Here is a 15,940-nt window from a genome sequence, read left to right on the forward strand (position 1 = left end):
GGCTTACAGCACAGACACACCAGTATAACCAGCAGAAAAAATGGAGAGCAAGTACAGTACACTGGCCTAGTCGATCATATTTAAAAAATTCATCAACTGTTGATCATGTTTTTAAAAGAATTTGAAGGTCATAGACCAGCAAAGAAAAGACATTGTGGATTTAAAAAGGCCATAAACAGACAATCAAAAACAAAACAGACCAAAACAAATCCAGACGGCCAACCACACACACAATCCTCATAGTTATAGCATATTATTAATTTGCAGACAGTATTATTCACCTCTCCATAGGTCATGTCACTTCTCTCCTCCAGTCTCTCATTAGCCCTTATAGGGTCTCATACTAGAAAGTAGAATTTTTAATTGAGTTTTCTTTGGGTTATATTTTAAGTATAACATTTTTATTGCATTATAATTTCCTTCTCTTACTGTCAATGCTGCAGTAATGATTTTGCTGTCTCTAAGGTACCATCCAACCCACCTATTACAGTTTCATCTACAGCTTATAAATTACATAGTGCCCCAAATAAATGTACTGTAAATGTAATGTAAATGTACTGTATACATCACTGTGATCACATTTATTTCTTACTTGTAAATTTCTGGAATATTAGTGAAATGTGATATTTCCCCATCTAAACTCTTGTTGACTGTTATGTAATCTAACTGTAGTAAATGTTTGCTGCTCAATCCTTTTCTTGTTTCATTCATTTTCTTGCAATACACATTAAACTAAATGCCCTATATTTATTACAGTTGGCCCAGTCACCCACTTTATTTAATGCAGCAATAGCTAGAAGTTTCCAGTCTTCAGGAAGTCCTCTTATTTTATGCAAAACTGCACAATAAAGTTTTATGTCTAACACATCAATGCACCATCCTTGAAGTCTCTTAGGTAAAAGGTATCTGTTATTTGTGATTTGATTTCAGGCTTTTTAAATTTACTAGTTCTTGTTACTCATTAACTTGAGAAAGGGTTGAAGGGTTGTATTCCAATTTTTTTTTCAACTGTTGTTCTTATTTACTCTCAAACCTGTTAGTGCTCAAGTTTTTTGACTTGTGCATTTACTTGCTGTGTCTTAATTCCTAACTCATCAACTGAGCAGTTCTTTTATGTTTGTTATTCCACTTGAATTTTGGTAGTTGAAATTTTTAACTTGCCATCCCCATTAAGTAATATGTTTAAATATGTTCCTTTAGTTTTCATACACCTTCATACATAATCTTTCATACCAGTTCATTTTGTTTTAAGACATATCTTTTCTGAATTTGCTTTAATTAAATTTTGTGGTTTTAGTTTTTGCATATACACCCTACTATTGAACAAAACAATATATTATATTAATGATCATTAGAATCTAAATGCTTGATCCCTGTTCTGGCTTTTGTCTTGATTATCAGAGAATATTAAATCTAGACAGGCAACTTATTTCCTTTGTGTTAAAAAGTGTCAATGATTCCATACATCAGCTCCTCTTCATGAACACCACAATTTGTTGTATTTCCCCAGTTTATATTCAGGAAAAATAATCACATCATTTTCATCTAATCTTGTTTTTCTTAAAGGAATACTCCACCCAAAAATGAATTTATTTATTTATTTATGTTACTTTTAACTAAACTCATGGTGTTTATAGTTATTGGCGAGAAAGATTTTAAATCTCATGTTTTATTCAAAACATAGAAGACTTCAATGGCTAATGAAATGTACCAATGCTGAACAAACAGCAGACAAAATCAAATCGTCCATGATAAATATTTCAATTTACTCTTGCTGCATAATACATATGTGCCAAATATATGTAGTTTTGGTGAAATATTGCTAAATAGCCCACTTCAGAAAATCTTCTTGTGAACAGATGGGTTGGGAGCATTCATACAGGATCAATCTTTTGAACTGAAAGCTTGATCCTGTTTGGCTCATCCAACACTTCAAACAACAGGGTAAGTAACAGATAAAAAAATATTTTTGTGTGGAGGTATTCTTTTAATGTTATTATAAAGTTTGGTGGAGTATTCTTTTAATCCTGTTATACTATAGAGTTGTACATTGACTAACTTTAACTGTCGCTATGTAATATTGCAAGATTTTACAAATGACCATCTTGTATTTATTTACAAGGCACTTTCAAAAACAGACTATTTATATTTTATTTAGGATAGCTCCATTTGTCATCAATGCAATGGAGAATTTGAGAAGTGCTTTTTTCCTTTCAAATGCAGGGTGTCTGCTTAGTAACCCCTTCAATAAAGAGTTTGTCAGTGCATTGGTCAACAATATTTAAATTAGTGCCATTAGGCACACTTGAAAGGACACATTTTAGAAGTTTCACATAAGCTTACAAAGAGAGAGAGAGCAGGATGATCTCGGGATTTTGTAATCAACTGAAGAGTAATGAAAGATTAGAAACTTTCAAATGTCACAGGTATTTGATCCACATTTCACATTTGTGACAGATTTTACTGTGTTTCAGTCACTTACTAAAGATAATAGATTCTTACAAATTACAACGTTTTGTTATATGTGTTACATGATTGGTTTCAAGAAAGTCATCTCTAAATCTGGATAAGCAGGGATCAGTCATTGCTAAATTTGTTTGCTATTATTCAGAGCCTAAAAGCAAAAAAGTGTATTATACCCTTAAATGTACAGCAAGCAAAGCAGCCAGTTTTCAATTACAGAATTTCAGCATACTGAAGAGATATTCTGGTTATTTGTATTAAATTATAATACAAACTGTACCTTAAAAATGTAATGTACAGGTGCTGGTCATAAAATTAGAATATCATGACAAAGTTGATTTATTTCAGTAATTCCATTCAAAAAGTGAAACTTGTATATTAGATTCATTCATTACACACAGACTGATGTATTTCAAATGTTTATTTCTTTTAATTTTGATGATTATAACTGACAACTAATGAAAGTCCCAAATTCCGTGTCTCGGAAAATTAAAATATTGTGAAAAGGTTTAATATTGAAGACACCTGGTTCCACACTCTAATCAGCTAATTAACTCAAAACACGCCTTTAAATGGTCTCTCAGTCTAGTTCTGTAGGCTACACAATCATGGGGAAGACTGCTGACTTGACAGTTGTCCAAAGATGACCAGTGACACCTTGCACAAGGAGGGCAAGACACAAAAGGTCATTGCTAAAGAGGCTGGCTATTCACAGAGCTCTGTGTCCAAGCACATTAATAGAGAGGCGAAGGGAAGGACAAGATGTGGTAGAAAAAAGTGTACAAGCAATAGGGATAACCGCACTCTGGAGAGGATTGTGAAACAAAACCCATTCAAAACTGTGGGGGAGATTCACAAAGAGTGGACTGCAGCTGGAGTCAGTGCTTCAAGAACCACCACGCACAGACGTATGCAAGACATGGGTTTCAGCTGTCGCATTCCTTGTGTCAAGCCACTCTTGAACAAGAGAGAGTGTCAGAAGCGTCTCGCCTGGGCTAAAGACAAAATGGACTGGACTGCTGCTGAGTGGTCTAAAGTTATGTTCTCTGATGAAAGTAAATTTTGCATTTCCTTTGGAAATCAAGGTCCCAGAGTCTAGAGGAAGAGAGGAGAGGCACAGAATCCACGTTGCTTGAGGTCCAGTGTAAAGTTTCCACAGTCAGTGATGGTTTGGGGTGCTGGTGTTGGTCCATTGTGTTTTCTGAGGTCCAAGGTCAACTCAGCCGTCTACCAGGAAGTTTTAGAGCACTTCATGCTTCCTGCTGCTGACGAACTTTATGGAGATGCAGATTTCATTTTCCAACAGGACCTGGCACCTGCACACAGTGCCAAAGCTACCAGTACCTGGTTTAAGGACCATGGTATCCCTGTTCTTGATTGGCTATCAAACTCGCCTGACCTTAACCCCATAGAAAATCTATTGGGTATTGTGAAGAGGAAGATGCAATACGCCAGACCCAACAATTCAGAAGAGCTGAAGGCCACTATCAAAGCAACATGGGCTCTCATAACACCTGAGCAGTGCCACAGACTGATTGATTCCATGCCACGCCGCATTGCTGCAGTAATCCAGGCCAAAGGAGCCCCAACTAAATATTGAGTCCTGTACATGCTCATACTTTTCATGTTCATACCTTTCAGTTGGCCAACATTTCTAAAAATCATTTTTTTGCACTGGTCTTAATTGATATCCTAATTTTCCGAGATACTGAATTTGGGACTTTCATTAGTTGTCAGTTATAATCATCAAAATTAAAAGAAATAAACATTTGAAATACATTAGTCTGTGTGTAATGAATGAATCTAATATACAAGTTTCACTTTTTGAATGGAATTACTGAAATAAATCAACTTTTTCATGATATTCTAATTTTATGACCAGCACCTGTATGTTAGAAGAACATTTTAATAATGGCCGTTTGACTTGGCAGATAGTTGCACCATATAAACAATCCAAACAAGACCATAAACTTCCCTCAGTCAAATATATATACACAAGTCTGAAAAAATATATATACTCTACAGTTATGGCCAGAGGTTTTGAGAATTACACAAATATAAATTTTCACAAAGTTTGCTGTCTCGGTTTTTTTGATGGCAATTGCATATACTCCAGAATGTTATGAAGATTGATCAGATGAATTTCAGTTAATTGCAAAGTCTCTCTTTCCCTTGAAAATGAATTTAATTCTAGAAAAACAAGGCTTCAGGGCGCCCAAGAAAGTCCAGCAAGCACCAGGTCCATCTCCTAAAGTTAATTCAGCTGTGGGATTGGGACACCACCAGTGTAGAGCTTGCTCAGGAATGACAGTAGACAGGTTTGAGTGCATCTGCACGCACAGTAAAGCAAAGACTTTTGGAGAATGGCCTGTCAAGAAGGGCAGCAAAGAAGCCACTTCTCTCCAAGAAAAAGCAAAAGGTACAAGGATGAGAGATGCAAACAATCCTCATACCTGGCCATAAAACCCTTGTCTCTATTCATAACATGTTGTAATGTGTTCAGTTTTAGCAAGAGTTTAACTTCCCATTCTTTTCTCTCTTGCTGTGTTCTGAAGTTGCCCATAAGCACTGTGACTTTAAAGTCCTTCTCACAGTGTCAGTTTTATGGCCAGGTATGAGGATTGTTTGCATCTCTCAGACTGACACAGACAACCTGACTGATCCACATTGTATGGAAATTCAAAAGATTTTGTTGGACAGTTATCTTATCCAAAGATCTTGACCATACATTGTTCTTTTCTCTTGTTAAATGAACCTTAGCCTGAAGGGCTCTATTAATTTTTTACATTTAAGATTTCTCACTTAAAGATTTACCAATGTTGTTTCTTGTCCTAGTGCGTATATAAACACAGGGATCTCCAGTTTCTATATTACATCTGACCTGAAGAAGGGGCCTGAGTTGCCTTGAAAGCTTGCACATTGTAATCTTTTTACTTAGCCAATAAAAGGTGTCATTTTGCTTGACGTTTCACTACAAGGTTTTCAGGAATTAGATTTTATTGATGGTGAATAAGATTTTCTGATTATCCTGTACATCAATTAAAAAAGGATCAGTCTTTGGTTTGTTTTTTTTTTCAATTCAATCTACCACTTTAACACAAGAATTACCAGAGCCTACGAAAAAACTCAAAAATACATCCCACCTTAAATCGCTTCTCACCTCTCCATCAGCGTCCTTTGTCCTGTTAATGTGTGGATAAGCACCAAACAGCAACCAGCATGCTATCACATCCCCCCACCCCGCACAGTTTTCTCAGCTCAAGTTTGTTTAGCTGCGTGTCAGTTGCTTAGAGTTGTATAGAGTGAAAAGTCTAGCAAAATTACATCTTTTATAAATAGTATATCGTTATTTGGAACACTTGCATTTCATGTGTGTTCCATGTTTACAACGATCTATGCACAGTAAACACATTGTTAAAACAGAAACGTTTTTCATGTTTTAGTAATAATTGACAAAATGTAGACATGAAGTGTATAATGTGTGAAGCCTGAAGTCCAAATATCAAAGAAATACTTTCACAAAATGTACAAATATAACAGAACAAGTGCACTTTTATTCAAAAATATAACTGCAGAAAAAAAGCCGCGTTAGTGTGCAACATTGACACGCATTTACTATGACTGCCTCTGTGGCACAACAGTGTCAGCTGCTGACTGGGAATCAAAAGGTCACAAGTTTGATCCCACACGACTCTGTTTTGAGAAGTGAACTGCTCCCATTCTTACTATTTTAGAATAAAAGCATACATTTGATTTCAGTTTGTAACAGCCAGTGTAATTTATGATACTTGTAAGCTGTAAGGAATGAGCCTGCCAAATTTCAGCCTTCTACCTACACAGAAAGTTGGAGAATTAGTGATGAGTCAGTGAGTGAGTGAGCAGCTAATACCATTGCGCCACGGAGGCAGTCATTGTAAATGCGAGTCAATGTCGCATACTAACGCAGCTTTTTTTCTTTCCGCTACGCCATGGAAGCTGTTGTCTTTTCCTTGAACCTTTTGTGAAAGTGGTTATTTGATCTTTGGACTTCAGGCTTCATCTATACTAATAAAAGGCAAAGCCCTCACTGACTCACTCACTCACTCACTCACTCACTCACTCATCACTAATTCTCCAACTTCCCGTGTAGGTAGAAGGCTGAAATTTGGCAGGCTCATTCCTTACAGCTTACTTACAAAAGTTGGGCAGGTTTCATTTCGAAATTCTACGCGTAATGGTCATAACTGGAACCTATTTTTTCGTCCATATACTATAATAGACTTCTGCTCGATGCCCGTGGGAAGCAGAGTTACGCCTCCCACATAATTTAGTGCCTGCCCATATAAGGCCGTCCGTCAGCGGCAATCCAATAGAAACACTGCCGCTAAATATTCACGGGTGAAGGACTGTGCTTATGCAGAGGAAGATGAGATGGTCAGGGTGGTGTTTGGCACAAACTCAGGGATACTACGAAAGAAACTTTTAAGTGCCGGGTCTTAGCTAACATTAAATGCAGCCGTAGACATCGCACGAGATGGCACCAGCACAGCTGGGAACCTTCGATGCATGTACACCGAGCGGCTCACGTGAACTAACGCTGTCCACAGACAAAAAGAAACTTTTCCAAAGAGTGCTGAACAAAAACCGAATTACACAATTGAGAAGGCAGCAAAAAAATATGAACCGTCTGATACATACAAGCATATTCATAAGTGCGGAGTTCATACTGCGGAAACAAAGCACACGGTGGAAAAAGTCAATGTCCCGCTAAAGGAAGACAGTATAAAAAAAACCTGTGCATGCAGTGTGTCACGTCTCAGATAAAGAGGAAGACAAGCTGTTTATTGATGCAGTAAGAAACGAATCGATGAATGAAACCTGTTATCTTTACAACGATTGACAAACACGGAATGTAACTTGAACACAACACATCCTACAAATACGAACCTGATTGAAAGAAATAATGATAATCAAATCCTTAATGACAGCAACAATCACAAAACAATCACTGTATATTGACAATCATGTTACATTATTTTTAAAATGTTCCCTTTTCTTTTTCATAACTTCTTTAACACACTACTTCTCCGCTGCGAAACACGGGTATATATATATATATATATATATATATGTATATATATATATATATACCACGATCTACATACTCTCAAATAGACAAGCCACATGCCGTGGTGCAATGGTACAGGCTTCGCCTCTAGCGCCGACATCCGAGGTTCGATTCCCGAGAGGGGATGCACTGAGTATGTACGCGCGCTTGCTGATTCATTTTACCTTCGCATCCCCTTGGTTTGAGACACATGAAAAAATATGCGGTTAACGCAGAATCATGTTACGTTATTTTTAAAATGTTTCCTTTTCTTAGCACAAGCACAGCTGAGAAGCTTCGATGCATGTACTCCATAACGCGTTAAAAAAATAACGCATTTAATCACACTTTCAATTCCAAGCAAAGGGGAACTTTTGTCAATGCATGATTTCCTTTTACATCGATGACATTGATGCACACATCAGAGCTACAAAAATGTTAGAGTCGGAATAAAGCACGTTCCTAAGACTGATCGGAGGCAAATTTCATTTCAAAAGACTACCCGACGGAAGCCTTGATAAAAGCATGGTTTTGTGCACACTGAAAATGAATGTATATATATGTATATATGTGTTTGTGTGTGTATATATATATATATATATGTATATGCATACAGTATGTATATGTATATATATATGTATATAAGTATGTATATGATGTGTATATATATATGTTTATATGTGTGTGTGTGTGTGTGTGTATATATATATATATATATATATATATATATATATATATATATATATATGCCAGCAACACTCATGACAATGACAACACAATTACATTGTCAATCATGTTACGTTATTATTAAAATGTTTCCTTTTCTTTTCATTACTTCTTTAACACACTACTTCTCATCATGGCCTGGTATTTTGCTAGTCTATATATATATCTATATCTATATCTATATATATCTATATCTATATCTATATCTATATCTATATATATATATATATATATATATATATATATATATATATATATATATATATATATATATATATATATATATATATATATAGCATGTGTACATATATATACACACACATATATACTATGGGGTGCCAAACAGGCAAATACATTGATTTTGTGAATATATAAAGTCATTCCCGAATATATAAAGTCACTGTAGGAATATATAAAGTCAAAACTTGAATATATAAAGCCAGTGTCGGTATATATAAAGTCATTCCTGATTATATAAAGTCAACATCAGAGTATATAAGCTCACTCCTGAATATATAAAGTGAAAGTCAAAATCTATTGATTGAAACGACTCTGAACTGAACTAAGTTAACAAAAACGTATTCAGAAAAATAAATTAAAAAAACACTGTTCGGTTAATGTTTTGAAAATGATGCATGTGCCCTGCCCAGGATTGGTTCCTGCCTTGCGCCCAGTGTTGGCTGGGATTGGCTCCAGCAGACCCCTGTGACCCTGTGGTCGGATTCAACGGGTTGGGAAATGGATAGATAGATATTCCAGCGCTGACTTTGTATATTCCAACGCTGACTTTATATATTGAAGTTTTGACTTTATATATTGCAGCGGTCACTTTATATATTCCAGCGCTGACTTTATATATTCCGACGCTGACTTTACATATTTAAGTTTTGACTTTATATATTCCGACAGTGACTTTATATAATCAAGGTTTGACTTTATATATTCGGGAATGACTTTATATATAAAACTTTTGACTTTATATAGTTAAATTTAGTCATCATTGCTTAACGTTTTCTTTGCTATAGAAATTTAAAGACTAAATTCAACTTCCATTCCTAACAAAGATATTTCTGGCGACTAAATAGAACCTACTTATATCCAAATTCGAGCTATTGAGCCGTCGCCTGCCTGCCTGAATAAGTCACCCTCGCTTTGCTCTTACTTTTTTACCGTTCATTTAATCATGGCTAGTAGCGGAAAAATTATAAAATGGAAGGAAGATTACACTGAGTATGGCTTTACCAAAACAATTGGTGATCTGTTTTTTTGTGTTAACCTCATATTTTTTCATACTTCTTCTCAAACCAAGGGGGTGCGAGGGTAAAATGAATCGGGAAGCGCTGATCAATGTAATCGGTGTACCAGGAAATCATGCATTGACAATAGTTCCCCAAAGTCGCTTCTGTAACACTGCGTTATAGTGATGGGTCGTTCTTGAACGATTCGTTCATTTTGAACGAATCTTTAATGTGACTCGGGAAGAACGAGTCGTCTCGTGGGAGTGATTCGTTCAGTTGCGCATGCGCATTTGCACAACTTCCTACAGTTTCTGTATTGGAATTGATTCACCTGTTTCGAGTCTTCGGGTTTGAGTCTTTCGATCATTACGTGACAGCCCCATAAGCTTAACCAACTCAGTCTGAGCCGGAAACAGAATTGATTAGTTCATCGATCGAGTCTTCGGGTTTGAGTCATTCGATCATTACGTGACAGCCTTATAAGCTTAACCTATGCAGTCTGACCCGGAAAGAGAATTGAACGAAGTCGGTAAAATGATCCGAACTTCCCATCACTACTGCGTTAGCTGCGGAGCTCAGCTCAGAGCGAAATGAGGTGAATGGGAGGGGAGATGATGATGTGACTCCCCCACCCGCCTTAACTGTCAATCCCCCACAAACACAGTCTCTCGGAATTTGCATAAGCACAGCCCCGCACCTGCAATTTTAACTTAGTTACAAAGTGATCAAAACTCTCGTTTATATCCTGCGTCCTCTCATTAAACTTGTATCCCGCATTACCCGTGGGCATGACAAACGCCAGCGGCAGCCTATCTATGAACTCAATTTAAACTTTTGGTTTACACCGTGCTTTGTTTCCGAAGTAGCAGCACTCATGAATATGGTTGTATTTGTCACTCGCTCGCTTCTTATTGTTTCGCTGCCTTCTCAATTATATAATGCATGTTTTCTTCAGCGCTTTTGGAGCTCTTCCTGGTTTTCTACGCACTGCGTTGACAGTCAGTTCACGTGATTACGCGGGAGGCGTGATGATGTGACACAAAACTCTGCCCCCCACGGCTTTCGAGCTCAACTCCATTACAGTAAATGGAGAAAAATAGCTTCCAGTTATGACCATTACACATAGAATTTCGAAATGAAACCTGCCCAACTTTTGTAAGGAAGCTGTAAAGAATGAGCCTGCCAAATTTCAGCCTTCTACCTACACGGGAACTTGGAGAATTAGTGATGAGTCAGTGAGTGAGTGAGTCAGTCAGTCAGTGAGGGCTTTGCCTTTTATTAGTATAGATATATATATATGACAGCAACACTTATCACTCACAACAGTGACAAAACAATTACATTGACAATCATGTTACGTTATTTTAAAAACGTTTCCTTTTCTTTTTCATTACTTCTTTAACACACTACTTCTCTGCTGTGAAGCGCGGGTATTTTGCTAGTCTATACTAATAAAAGGCAAAGCCCTCACTGACTGACTGACTCACTCACTCACTCATCACTAATTCTCCAACTTCAACGCCAATGTCGTCCGCCATATTGAACTTTCCAACGTCACTAATTCTCCAACTTCCCATGTAGGTAGAAGGCTGAAATTTGGCAGGCTCATTCCTTACAGCTTACTTACAAAAGTTAAGCAGGTTTCATTTAGAAATTCTACGCGTAACGGCCGACAACGTCCGCCATGTTAAACTTTCTTATTCATGGCCCCATCTTCACGATATTTGGTAGACGGCTTCTCTGCGCTAACTAAAACCAATGTAGGTACTTATTTCGGTGGTATGAAGCCACTGTCTGCCGCAATATTGAACTTTCCAACGGTCTTTGTTGCCTATGGGTCCATCTTCAAGAAATTTGGTATGCGGGTTCCCAACGCTAACTGAATCCTACTTACGTACATATATACGTCCATAGCCTACAGCTCGGTCACCGTGTGAGGCGGCGTTGGGTCCCCCATCCCCACGCCTCCCACGTTGTAGGCTGTCTGTCGCTACGGTCTCTTCATTCCCTTCCTTGCTTCGCCACGGGATTCACGTCTCCCTGCTGATAACTGAAGCCTTTTTATTTAATCCATGGCTTCTCCGCTGTTTTATTGTTCCTTTGTTACAATTATAGTTATTGTATAGATATTTTAGACTTAGTTTACATTGTTCAGGTACCCATTTCCTTTATCGTTCCAACCCCCATTAACATGTCTATCGAGGTGATCACAATTGATCAAAGAACTGTCACTTACCGAGTGGTTTCCATGCCCGGAGATGGCGCCTGCCTTTTTCATTCTCTGTGTTACATATTGAACGTCCATATCAGGCTCACTCTTGATATCCGGAGGAACATTGTGTCTTATGTATTGAATGACTTGGACAGGTTCAAGGTGTGGACTGATGACGGTACAGGAGATAATTATACTACACAGGAGCACTATAATAGTGAAATGCTAATGCTGGCTGCCGCTGAATTATTCGGTTGTCGCTTTCAAGTGTACCAAAATAGCCAAGTATTTTACACTTTTGGACAACCGCCAATGCCTCCTAAACATCTTAGATTCACAGGTGACGATTTGAGTAGTGGACACTTTGATGTTTATGAATGTTTCAACTCTCAAAAGCTGGATGCGAAGTTATCGATGAAACCGGTTGTATGCTTACAACGCTTGACAGGTGCCGAATGTCACTTCAACACAACAAGTTATGCAAATACTAACGTAATTGAAACAAACCATGAAACTCAAGCCAATTATGACAGCAGGAATCCAAGCTGTAAGATTTGAGGCAAGTATCCTTTTCACATGGCCAACTGTACGTTGCATGCTCAAGAGTAAGCTCAGCGCACAGCTTGGTCATATTACAACCGGAGGGCCGAACATGGCATACAAAGAGATCCTTATATTTTCCCTCAGTTTAAAAAGGTTTACTTGTTTTCTTAATATAAATTTTAAGGCAGTACTTCGCCGCTTCGAAGTGCGGGTATTTTGCTAGCACATTATATAGTTTATGCCTACATTTTGTCATTTATAACTAAAATATGAAAAACGTTTCTGTTTTAAAAATGTGTTTACACAGATTACTGTAGAAATGGAACACACATGAAATGCGTGTGTTCCAAATAACGATCTATTATTGCCACACTAAAACTCCACTTCACTCCCAGATAATCAATCAAGGTATGAGCTGGGAGAAGTTCATGCACGTTCTAAGTCGGTCGGTAGCCGGCTGCTTGAAGCCCGTCTTTATTGGCACATTTAGAGGACAAAAGATGCTGGCGGAGAGGTGCGAACGGATTTATGGTGGGCTGGATCTACAAGTTTTTTTGTAGGCTCTGGTAATTCTAATGTTAATCCTTTAAAACATTCCATCAAATTTAGTTTTAAAAATGCTTAATAAAATAAACAAAGAGTGAAGAATTTGATGTTGTCATTGGGTCACTTGCTTTTGGGTACTTATTACATGGAAAAGATGTATAGCCAGTTTGCAAGGTTACATACTGCTTTACTTTAAGTGAATTTTACATATTTTTGCTTGCTTAAAAGGTTGATGCAAATTTTTGAAATTAAAATATTAAATATACATGCATAGTGCACATGTTTTCTTATCTTCTGTAATCATTTGAATAAACACAAAAATACCAGTTTTACCTTCACTGTTATAAAATTCACCATAGTAGGTTGCAGTTTCATGGTTTGTGCATTACATTTCAAATAGTAAATAGATAAGGAAGTATTTAACCTAAAAGGAAATATTCTACAAAAATATAAGAAAATATTTTTTTACCATTAATAGTTGAAATAGTTCAGATTTATGAAAATGTATTGTATGGAAAACATGACCTGATTATTTGTTACATTAAATTTGGTATTTCATTTTTTGTTTGCTTAGTTTTTTTGTAACTCCAGCATTTAGAGGACTCAAAGCAAAAGTGATACCTTGTTGAAACTATCCAGTTTTTTGAAAAGTGAAAGATCATAGAACACATACATCAGCACTTCACAGTGCAGAAGGCAAAGGTTGGCAAACCACAAAAGCTACAAAATGATTAGATCATAATTGATATTAACACTAAGGCAATGGAGTGAAGAGTATTCTTCAGAATGTACAAATTCATGCTTACTATGTAAACTTAAGTATTTTTGTACTTCTGATAAATGTTGTATTATAAATGGAATTTCAAAATCCACTATAAAAATGTATAATACATATATATGTTTTTATTCACTTTCTAGGTGATTTTTTAGTTTTAATTAAGGTTGAAAAGAAAAAATAAAAACTATTCTCTTTTTTAATTTCAAGTTTTTACATTTGATGTTGTTTTCTATTTTGGGCAAAAAACACAGAAATGTTTTTAATTTTGATTTAAATGAGCAGACCTTACCTTAGTTAGATAATGATGTTCAGGCTTGGGAGATTTTTTAAGTGAGCTTAGCTCATATGTAAATAGCTTAATAAATAATAAATATATGTCATATTTTCATTTTTAAATAACACAGAAGGAAATGCTTATTATTTTTGCCTCTTTTTTATAGTCCTATCCAATGGTACTGCAGTATCGGCAGCGGATTGACTTTGGATAAATTTAGAAGAACACAAAGTGAGTTTGCTAAGAGGACTGCTGCACTAACCGTTAAACCCATCGACAGATTGCGCAATGAATGGATGTGCCTGATCCAGGGACACAAAAGCATTCTTCGTTTTGTTCTGCATGCAGATCGAACCTTGTTCTTGTTTCATCTCTTTATTCTGTTTCCTTTTTTATGACTTTTTTATTCTATATATATATTTATATATATACAGTATATATATCTATCTATATATATATATATATATATATATATATATATATATAAACTTTGTGCCATTCTTGCTACTTTGACTTTGTAGGTTTAGTGTTTTCATATTTAGTTATTACCACAATCTTTAAGGTAACACCTAGCATGGGTTATCCACTTGTCTTTCAAACTCCATATCTGTATAATTGATTCATTAGTCATGCTAGGATTAAAATAAAGTTGGGTCACGTAATTCTAAGAATAAAGTATGAACACATTTTTTATATTAAGTACCCTGTTTCCATTTGCCATCTTACAAAAGATTTTTCAAAATGTTTGAACTAAACGGAAGTAACCTTTTACAAAATAGAGAGTGAATATTGAATGCATTTCATTTGCAGACAACAGTAAACCAGTAAAATGGAAAATATTTTTTTTTTTAATTAAATAGGTTAATGCTGCCAAGACAACTGTGAAGTGTTGGGATACCTGTAGGGAAACATTGGATAATTTAAATAAAATGCAGTGTCTCCAAGTAGTCTGATTTAAGATGGTGGAGCTACCACTGACAAGGACTTCCAACAGTAAGAGTTGGGTCCAGTTGTTCCGACGAGAAATTACCATTATCCAAGCCTTTAAGTTGCCCTCAATGCAAATATATGACAGTAGATTCAGAAAACTAAGGGATTGACTACTTTACAAACATACAATTTTTTATGTGTAGTCATTACCAACACAGGGTCACAGGGAACTGGTGTCTATCCCACCAGAAAAGAGCAAAAAGAAAGAAAACAACCCTCAGTACTCACTTGATTTATGAAAGCTACGGTGCCACCAGTTAGACCAACCACAACATTTTTAGGAAGAGTTAGAAAATCAGAACATCCAGTTATACAAAACACTTGAACATGAGAACAATGCCCACACTTCACACAAAAGTACAAAAAGGTAGGAATTAAACTTGAATTCCTGTGAAACTGCAGTACTAACCAACACAACTGTTTAATAATATGTTTTAGTTCTGACAGAAACATTTAAAACAACATAAGTCCTTTGATATTTTTACCCAGATTTTTGTAGGAGAATGTCTTGGAAAGCCAAATCTCAGCTTGAATGATAGACAGAATATAGGAACAAGACTTTGCTAGGACACCAGTCCATCACAAGTGATAATTACACACACACACACTTATACACTCACTGGTAGTGGACCATTTTAACATATGGTAAAAATTGTGAATTTACTTCGTAGGCCAGACATATTTAGCGGAACTATAATGATGCTGATAAAAAAAGAAAACTGCCATATTGCTATGGTAAACTTAAAGTAATTTTGAATGCCTTAGAAGTATAATGTTATTGCTGTATGCAAATATTTTTCATGCTTAAATTTCTGAAATATATAAGTATTTATTTTGTTGATAATTATCTGTAATAATAGAAAGAAATCATTATGTTCTTATTATTCTTCATTTGCCGTAGAGCCTAGTTTTGTAAACAGGATGTTTTAAATGGCTTTTCCAAATACAAATGTCATTTGTAAATGTATTTTCAGCAAAAACACATAACAGGAAGATCTTCAATTGCAAAGTCATGTAAAGCATGAAATTTCACATGAGAAAATTTTCTCAAATGGTCTCTGTTTCCATCCACCTATTTTACAAT

General features: G+C 36.1%; 1 protein-coding gene across 3 annotated transcripts in view; it reads left to right on the plus strand.

The window, feature by feature from the left end:
• The window catches only part of LOC120540827 (polycomb group RING finger protein 5-B), a 107,826-nt gene extending 93,570 nt beyond the window's left edge, over positions 1-14,256 (plus strand). For all 3 annotated transcript variants that reach the window (XM_039771927.1, XM_039771911.1, XM_039771918.1), the window contains exon 9: positions 14,033-14,256. In XM_039771927.1, the coding sequence (XP_039627861.1) occupies positions 14,033-14,080 (48 nt within the window). In that variant the 3' untranslated portion in view covers positions 14,081-14,256. The remainder of the gene's footprint in view (positions 1-14,032) is intronic.
• Positions 14,257-15,940: the final 1,684 nt, after the last annotated feature.

This window comes from Polypterus senegalus, chromosome 1 (genome assembly GCF_016835505.1).
Source record: "Polypterus senegalus isolate Bchr_013 chromosome 1, ASM1683550v1, whole genome shotgun sequence".
In the NCBI taxonomy this organism is placed as follows: Eukaryota; Metazoa; Chordata; class Cladistia; order Polypteriformes; family Polypteridae; genus Polypterus; species Polypterus senegalus.